The 9,571-nt window shown below is 37.2% G+C and overlaps 1 protein-coding gene across 2 annotated transcripts; it reads right to left on the reverse strand.

Moving 5' to 3' along the window:
* Positions 1-4,254: 4,254 nt before the first annotated feature.
* Positions 4,255-9,270, reverse strand: LOC111921445 (chloride channel protein CLC-a). Of its 2 annotated transcripts, none has more exons than XM_023917030.2 (5): positions 8,905-9,270; positions 8,614-8,814; positions 6,520-6,697; positions 4,722-6,383; positions 4,255-4,615 (listed from the first exon to the last, which is right to left on the reverse strand). In XM_023917030.2, the coding sequence occupies exons 1-5, from the start codon at positions 9,072-9,074 to the stop codon at positions 4,508-4,510; spliced, it is 2,319 nt and encodes a 772-aa protein (XP_023772798.1). In that variant the 5' UTR covers positions 9,075-9,270; the 3' UTR covers positions 4,255-4,507. The 2 variants fall into 2 exon arrangements, with proteins under 2 accessions (XP_023772798.1, XP_023772804.1); XM_023917036.2 differs by lacking the exon at positions 8,905-9,270 and adding an exon at positions 6,943-7,696 and having other exon boundaries at positions 8,614-8,751.
* Between the last annotated feature and the right edge of the window lie 301 nt (positions 9,271-9,571).

Here is a 9,571-nt window from a genome sequence, read left to right on the forward strand (position 1 = left end):
TCTAGAAGAGGATTTGGATTGCTTTGAGGCTAAGTTATCCAATTAGGGTTTTAGGGTGAAACCCTAGGAGCTCACAGTATAAATAGACCCATAGGGTTAAGGAAATCGGCCAGCATTGCTATTGGAGTAACCCTGGAGACGATTCCCTCTTCCTCCTCTCTCTCAAGTCATCTTCTTGCTAGTTGGTGTTTGTAAGCCATTAGAGGGGTGACATTTGTGACTCTAAGCTCCAAGAAGAAGAAGGTTTCAAGCAAGTAACTCAAGGTATTATTCTAGATCTGTTTTCATATGTTTTGATTGTTTGTTTACATTAGATCTAGCCATGAAAGTCTTGGATATGTTGCATGTTCAATTAGTGAAACCTAGATCCAAGCTATAGGGTTGTATGTGCACATAGGGAAAGTTCTTATGTCCAAAACCCATCAGCTTGTAGATAGAAATGTTACCTTTTAAGATGTGATTAGAACATGAAGAAATGTATAGTCTGTTCTGGAAGACTCTAAGAGACCTGAGTCTAAGCGTGGGAACATACGATGATAAGTCATTAGAATATGACACATCGGTCCATTTTAGTAATAAAATAACTTATCTTAAGTTTGTTAAGAAAAAGAAGCAGTCTCCAGTAAGGATCGAGATTGTGACTTGAAGGTCATAATTTGGAGTCTAACGTGAGATAGGGAGCAAGGGCAAGATCGAGCACCGCCTGCAATCAGGAAGTCTTAGAGTTAGATATTCGTTCGAAGAAACATCGAAGTTACGGTTATTACTTAGGATGAAGAGATAACGTATGGAGTCATCATGCGATCCCTACTTCGTTGATGATTTCGGGACGTAATCATCCTAAGGGGGAGATAATTGTAACGCCCGTAGATCCGGGCTGGTTAATTTAGAGATAATAGGGGTCGAAAACGACTTTTTGACAAAATATTATTTAGAATAAATAAACTTAACCAAGTTGTAGAATACATCTCAAGGGTTCTGTACATATAAATAATTTTGAAATCCGAGTTATAACGAAGAAGTTATGGTCCGTCGAAGTTTTACGGCAAAACCGGCACGACACTGGGAGACGTAAATAGTTAATTTACGATGGAGGACTTTTTAGCCTTATAAATCTAAACAAAATTTGTAGTATACGTTAAACCGAGAACATACAAAAAAAGAACACCCAAATTTGACTTCGTATGAGGAAGTTATGAATTTTCTAAGATTTGGCTTAGCAGTGCACGTCCTGAAACTCGAATTTTAGATCGAGCGGCTTTTGGCCTACACGACCTAAATGAGAATTGAATATCTCATTAATAGAAACTCAACGGTAAAAAGACGAACGGAAACAGAGTCTGTATGTACAAGTTATGAATTTTACGCGAACATTTAACAATATAATCTCCTCGTACTGTTAAATTTAAGATCGGTCGAGAATTAGCCGACAGAATCAAAATGAAAGTTGTAGATCTTATTTTTACCTATGCGTGGATATAAATAACGTCAAAAACGTAGGTCGTATGTGAAAGATACAAATTTTAGAAGTCGGAAGTGTGCTGTGCGAAAATGGGTGATGTGGCACAATCTTGGTCATTGCTTTCTCCCCAAGTCTTGCCACTAGATGATGACATGTGGCACCAAGTTCAGCCATTTTCACCCTATAAATAGAACCTCTCCCACCCTCATTTTTTTCACACATTTCTCATTATTTCTTCTCTTTACTCTCTCTCTCTCTAGAACCTCTCTCTAGCCCCGAAACCCCCCCCCCCCCCCCCCGAAAAGCCTAGGGAACCTCCCTAGCACGAGGTGGAAGCCCCGGAGTGCTCGACGGCTACAAGAAGAAGAGCTTTTCGGCTTGGGAACGCTGCTCCAAGCAAAGCCCGGTTTTCTATAAAACCAGTTGTAAAGTGAGCTACGCCTACGCTATTTTTAATATAGCTTTTATTTAATTATAGTAACGTTATTAGGAACTTATAATAAGTACTTGGGCTATTATTATGGGTTATATGAGTATTATTTAACGTGTATATAATAGTAATAATAGCTAGACTATTAATTACTCTCGACGAATAATAGACTAAATTCTAGTGGTAATAATACTAGGTTTCGTCGAAGGAAATTATTTTTAAGAAGCGAAGCGCTGTCTGAGTTCGGAATCACCACCTTTTCAAGCGAGTGCATGGTCCCTTTCGTCTTACACATAGATATGAAGTATATTATATAAATTACGTGTTATGTGTGCATATTATCTGTATACTTGCTATCTATGCTGGATGAATGATTTTATACAAGTTTTATATGATTTAAACTGTATATGTATTTATATCTACGTAATATGTTGGGTAAAACATGGGTAGATGAAATATGAGTTGGATGATGAGTTGAGAGAATGAGAGGTGATATAGACAATGAGGTAAGGGTGATAGGTGGACGATGTGAGAAGCCTTGTTCCTAAATGTTGGCCCCGTCATCTAGCAGAGTATGGATGACAACCATGGACTATTCTAGACAGTCCAGTGGAACACTAGCAGGCTCGCAACCTGTAGGTGTTGTGAACGATTTGTTCACTGGTGTACTCTAAAAACTCATTGACATGTATTGCGAGTGGACTCTCGAAAACGATACTGTCAATAAACAAGATAACCCTAGCAGTTGTGCTCGAAGGACAATAGTGGCAGTTGCGCCTCACATAGAATGTCACAATTCTGGCAGTTGCGCCTAAGTGATAGAACTAGCAGCTGTGTTTGACAGCTGTGTCATTGATAACGATGGACTTCATACCTATTCCTTAGGATAATCCTTAGGAATGAATGAATGAAAAATAGATGATTCTTAGGGTAGATCCTTAAGGGTAAAGAAGATAATGGGGATGGGTAATTGGCTCAACTGTTTGATGATTAAACATAATAATTATATTATTGTGGGTTGAAAACCCTATATACTCACCAGGTTTCCCAACCTGACCCACTCAGTTTATTTATATCACAGGTGTTGATATAAAGTCACATTACACTGAGAGATTAAGGAGATATATAAACTAGTGATAATGAATGTAAGTTCTGTTTATGCTTATGTTTCTGTATTGACGATGACATCCCAAATGTTTTAAAATGAATAAAAATACTTTTCTTCGAAAATGCCCTAATAACGTATTTATCATGTTTCACTGGGAACAAATTCCGCACATTTTTATTAAAAAGAGGTACTCTGAATTTTATATAGCATAAACAAAATCAGTCTTTTCTGTCCATGAAAATGAGAATGTCACAGTAAGCCTAGAGATTACAATTTCACTTTTCATACTTTCAAACTGGTACATCTTATTGTAGATTGTTTCTAAGTCCCTTTATTTATGTTACTAATGGCATTAATACAACTATAACTCAATTTCAAATGATTTGTTCTGATTTATAGCAACCATAGTCTCATGGTACCTCATTAAATATGCGAGCTATTTTAACAACCAAGTATTGGTGAGTGCTTGTGTGTGTTCATTTGTTTTGCAAATTAATTTAGTTTCCTAAATAGTCAAGAAGGAGGTTATGTGCTCATTTGGCTATACATATATCACCAACTCTTTCTTTGTTTGTATACTCAACATGGTTGATAATGATATACATGAATGTGACTGAACCAATGTTTGCTGACTATTTATTTGGATGGATCATAATCATTTCCAAATTGTTGTTGTATTAAACCTAAAAAAGTGGAGCATTGATCCAATAGGCCATCAGTGTTGAATAGTTAGGGAGTTAAGTCTTTGTATGCAAGATTTCATTGCATTTCATAGAGTAGTCATGTATGTGGATTGAACCTAATATTGCTCCAAAACTCTCCCCTCGATAAGCCACCAGTGTATGATGATAGAAATAAAACATAAACGGATGTAACAATTATGATTTCACCTTTGCTTTTCTTTCAGATGTGTCTCTTTGTTTTGAAGTTTTTATCTATATTGTTGCTTGTAATAGAGCGCTCAAAGACTCTCATCTTTAGGGTTACTGTTTTTTTTTTCCTTTGAGCTGATGGTAGTGTTTCATCTCTTATCTGTGTAGCCTCTCTTCTAACCATATGCTACTGTGTAACTTCTAGGAAAATAGTTTTCTTATACCATTTATTATGTAATTTGAAATAAACAAAGGTAAATAAGAGAATCCCTTTAGATGATTAAACTACCAATTCATAGTCATTTCATTCCTATTCTGCTCAATCATGATTCAGGAATAAAGGTTTTGAGCATTCAACCTTATGATAAAAACAAGCAAGACAAATACAAGAGAATGAATTTATTTATCTCAGAAAGATTGTTTGCGAAAATACATGACTTCCTAATTGCTAAGAATAACTTATTTGATGTGTAACTTACTGAATAATGCAATATTTAAATACTAGTATGTAGTCATCTAACATGGTTGTGGTATCTTGTTTAAATTTGGTAAAAGAATTCAAAATTGGCAATAGAAAGTAGTAATTTGAGGCATTCACAAATCACAATGCCTTTTTCCTTGTTTATGGAGAAATTTTAACGCCCCTTTTTACTTGCGTGAGATTTTTCAAGATGAGGAAATGCACTCAAAATGTTGTGTGCTCTCAAGTCCTGCCTGGTCAAGATTCCAACCACTGGTGGCACCTGCAAAACATCAGGTCAGTAAGCAATTTATATTATTATTATTATTATTATTATTATTATTATTATTATTATTATTATTATTATTTCAAAAATAAAAATAACTTACCCCATGGCCATGGTACTTTGGTAAAACAAGCATGTGGCGAAGCCCCACCTGCCTGAATTGCACTAAAGCCTTTGCAACAGACATGGTTTCAACAACCGTATAAGGGGTAGTATTGGTAAGTGGATGCAAATCCACATACATTTCCATTTCTTCTTTTGTAACTGCCACCTCCTCTATCGTCCCCCACCTCTCCGCCACATCAACCCAAGTGAACTTTTCTCTCACTTCCCACTCCTCGGTTCTCCTTCTCTCTTGTAAAAACCATTTCTTTTTCAACACCAGTAAAAGATGAGCTCTCAAAACAAGCCCATGCACTTCACTCACCTGTCCCACACTGTCCACAACAGCAAAGCCATTGTGGGTGGTGTTCCTCAAAACATCCACAATCCGGCCCACCGTTTCAATCCCTGATAACGTGACAACTGGCGGCTTAACATCTGCCAACTCACCAACCGTTATATTTCTCATCCATGGCTCAGGGTGGGCTTCCAAGAAAGGCAGCCCTTTAAGCTCTAGTATGATCTCGTATATACTCGGGTTGAAACAGTCTCCAACACTTTTGGAAATTAGAAGGACAAGCATTGTTATCGGAAGCAAAAGAAGATTGTTTGTCAGCTCAAGAAATATGACACACAGGGAAACAGTCATCCGCATGGACCCCGCCATTAAAGAAGCCGCACCCAAAACGGCATAAAGTCCTTGGTCAATAGACGCGTACGACCCCATCGCCATGCCAAGTAAGCGTCCGTAAGCGGACCCCATGAGTATAATCGGTAGGAAAAGTCCAGATGGAACTGCAATCCCGAACGTGAAGAGTCCCAATATGCAATAAAGTATAAAGAAAATGACTAAGGAGAAGACACGATATTCACTGGGAGTGTTGGTGGAGAAAATGTTGCGTACAGCATCATCGTTTGTTGTAAGGAGGAGAGTCGCCAGGTCATTGTAGTGTCCTTTTGGACAGTTAAACTGCTTGAAGTTCCCCATTCTTCCTGTAGACGGACACTCGGAATCTACTACAGATGGATCGCATGGCGTACAACTGGCAAGAAACGGGAGTCCGTATAAGCATGCTGACGTGAATAATGATACTGCCAGACTCAATGAAATCTTGGCTAATTTCCCTTTGGCGTTGATGAGATTGTAGAGACGAAGGACCTTGTGAAGAAGGTAGTTGTAAAGGCTACCTAAAACTCCACCAATGATTCCAATTACAGTTACAGGGATGAGATCAGCTACATGGTACCTCACCGGAACACCGCCGACATCAAACATAATCAACCCACCTTGTCCAAAAAGCCCACAGGCTCCATCTTTACAATACTCCATGAAAGCTCTGAGCACCACCACCACAACCGCTGTACTAAAGAAGGTTCTCCAGAGAAGAGCGCTTCTCCACCATGTGGCCACCTCCTCAAGTGCAAACAGGACACCTCCTACTGGGGACCGGAAAGCAGCACATACACCTGAGGATGCGCCACATGTGATTATATCTCGGCGATCACGGTCGTTGTTGAAGTAACGAATCCATCGCCATTTGATCCGGTAGTCATCGGGCCCACCTTGACCTAGTAATGAAGCAATGCAAGCACCAATGTGAACCAGTGGCCCTTCTTTCCCTAAATCCAGACCTGCAGCCACAGCTCCTATACTTCCAACGATCTGTAATTACAATTTTCATGAATATGATTTTCTTTTAAATTTATAAAAAGATAGCAAAAGTATAAAAAAGAGAAGAAAATCCCCCAATAGAAACACAGGTATTACTATTGTTGTGAAAAACTAAAAGTATACGCACCTTAACAAACATGGTGGTAGCACCATACATATTGGGAGTATCCACCCCGTTTAGGTAAGCTTTGATTTCAGGAATGCCCGGACCCGCTGCAGTAGGTGCGAAAAACACACATAGAACTGTTGCGATTAGTGTTAATATGAAATTAACCCCAGTCATGTACAAGAACCCCATCATGTACCTGATCATAAGTCATAATAATAATATTAAATTACTGAAATCGTCCATATGGTTTGATCAAAATTATATTTTTGGTCTATAACTTTTATTTTGCAATCGGACTGTCCTGTGATATGATTTTGTTGCGATTTTAATCAATTTTAGTAGCAAAAAGACTATTATACCCTTTATTATTCTTTTTAGATTTTCTTTTTATTATTTTGATTTTATTAAATAAAATATTATATGATAATATGATTCTCACACCTTTTACAGATTACCCCGATCCCCTTTCAAATAGAGACTCTAATCGTAGTCCCCCTTACGCCTTGTTCCCGAGTTTTTTTTGTAATTCATTAAAGGAAAGGGAAGGAAAATTTTGACAGAAAGAAAGGGAGGTGAAGGAAAATATTCATTATTTTGTGTTCCCGAGTTCAAAGGAAAAGAAAGGAAAATTTTTAGTTTTTATATTCCCGATTTAAGAGGAAAAAGAAAATAAAACTTAAAATTTTCCTTCCCCTTACTTTTTACCAAAATCCGCCCAATTTGGAAGGAAAATATGACTCAAAAATCTTTACCCTCCCCTTATTTTCCTTCCATTAATGAAACTCGGGAACACGATTTTCCTTCGACACCCCTCACTTTTCCTCTGTATCCTCCCATGTCTCTCCTTAACACCCTGCTCCCGAGTTCAACTTAAGGAGAGAAAATAAACGAAATGAGTGGAAATGAGAGGAAAGTAAGAGAGATTGATGCTCCCGAATTTCATTAAAGAAAGGAAGTGGAAGGAAATAGAATGATCATTTTGTCTCCTAACTTTCCTTCCGATTTAAGAGGATTTAAAAAAATTATAATAAAATGTTTAACTTTCCTTCCATTTCTTTATAACTCGGGAGCACAAAACAAAAGACAAATTTATTTTCTTTTAAAGGGAAAATGACTTGAGAGGGTAAGATATTTTTTGAAATAGCCCAGCGGTATCAGGTGGTGCCTTCCCTCTTTGCGGTCGAGGGTTCAAATCCTGTCGTAGACATAGGTGGAATAGGTGTTGTTAGCTTAGTGCCGGTTAAAAAAAATATATAATAAACTGTAGTTCTTATTTTTATTATTATTATTATTATTATTATTATTATTATTATTATTATTTTACTCTCTACCGTCGGAGCTACTGCCGGAGTTAGTGACTCGCCGTTACATAAAAGCTTCGACTCCCAATCTCTTTCGTTCTATTCTAAAACCCATTCCTCCCTTACCCGTTTAGTCCTCTCACCGTTAAACTTAAAATCCAAGCCCTGTATTTCCTCGTCCTCATCATCACCGGCGGCATCACATGGACAGTCAAAGCCCAAGCCCTAAATCGCCACCTTCATCGTCTGAGAGTCAATCGGCAATCCCATCTCTGAAGAGTCAATATCCGCCATGAAAGAGTCAAAGTCCAAATGTTTCTCGTTTCTGTAAATCCGGCTACTTCATCAGACTCTTACCGTGATTAAACACACTATTCCCATACACAAACAGTTTATGGATTTCAGGTTTGCTTTCATCTGAAGAGTCAATTTTGATTTTAGGTTTGATTTCAGGATTTGTATAGATTTATGGACCCATCTTCTTCCTGGGATTGTTTGAGAATTTTTTGGGATTGTTCTTATGGTTTAGATTTATAGAAACGAAAAACGAAAATCGATGAACAATTGGATTTATAGAAAACGAAAATTCTTTCTGGGATTGTTTGAGATTTTTTTGGGAATTTTCTTCCAGCAGTTTTTCTTCGACCTCATGGACCAGAATCGCAATAAAATCATAGGTCCGAGTGCAAAATAAAAGTTAGGGTAATTTTTACGAAATCATAGGACGAACTATGATTTCAGTAATTTAGTCTAATAATAATAATAATTAATAAGCAATGTGGAAATGAATTTATTAAGTATTTGAAAATACCTTTTATTGTCTATGTATTGAACTACAGCAAGGAGTTTGTATCCTGCAATGTTTTCAACTGCAAGATTGATGAGAGTGGCAATGAGACCAGTTAATAGCCCGACTAGGAAAGCCAATAACCATTTAAGGAATATATACTGCAACACTTGCGCTTGCGATCTGCTTCTCCAATCGTGCTTGAACAGATCATTCTCATTGATCCTGCAAAAAAAAAAAAAAATTATTTATTTCATAAAAAAAAAAAAAAGAAACTCTTGTTTCATGAAGACAAAATCTGTAATGACAACTTACTCATAATCCAAGCTTTCGATATAGGAAACTTTGGCTCCAACAAGGGCTAGTGGACTTGAAGAAAGGGCCGTTAGATTTCTCTTGAGGAGTGGCTGATGGAGTGAATTGCTCTCCATGTCTCTTTCTTGTTGATTTGTGGTCTCTGCCATTTGCTCTGAATCTTTCTCCATTTTATCAGTGCAGTTGTAGAGAGCTCACAGGTTTGATTCTGGCAGAGTACTGCTCTTCTCTCTCTTTCTTTCTGTTTGGTATTTATAGTTTGATTGAGATTCAATTATTCATCATGTGTTGTTGTGTTTCATGGGGATTTCGTGATGCACCATTCTTTTTTATAAGATTTGGATAAGAGCAAGGAGTTTGTGACGTTTACTAGTGTAACTATAAAATAAAAAAAAATAAAAACTAAGGGTCCATATCAGATGTGCTAGTTGATAATGATTTGTTTTAGGATTTTGTTAATATATGAAGCAAAAGTGAGACCTTTATTTAAGTGCTCACAAAATCTAAAATATTAAGACCACTTCTAGGATACTCCACTACAAGTAGAAGCACCAGCCAAAATGCCAAATCATGTAGCATGAAATGTAATGTGTGAACTTATTCGATAAAGTTAGCCGGCCTTTACTTATTTTAAGATTGAAAAATAACAACCATTTATTCCTAAAGT

Source organism: Lactuca sativa, chromosome 4 (genome assembly GCF_002870075.4).
Source record: "Lactuca sativa cultivar Salinas chromosome 4, Lsat_Salinas_v11, whole genome shotgun sequence".
In the NCBI taxonomy this organism is placed as follows: domain Eukaryota; kingdom Viridiplantae; phylum Streptophyta; class Magnoliopsida; order Asterales; family Asteraceae; genus Lactuca; species Lactuca sativa.

Coding starts and splice junctions, on each gene's coding strand:
- LOC111921445 (XM_023917030.2), bottom strand. CDS start 9,074: ATGGAGAAAGATTCAGAGCAAATGGCAGAGACCACAAATCAACAAGAA. Junction 8,815..8,904: donor ATCGAAAGCTTGGATTATGA/GTAAGTTGTCAT, acceptor TTTTTTTTGCAG/GATCAATGAGAATGATCTGT. Junction 6,698..8,613: donor CAATACATAGACAATAAAAG/GTATTTTCAAAT, acceptor ACTTATGATCAG/GTACATGATGGGGTTCTTGT.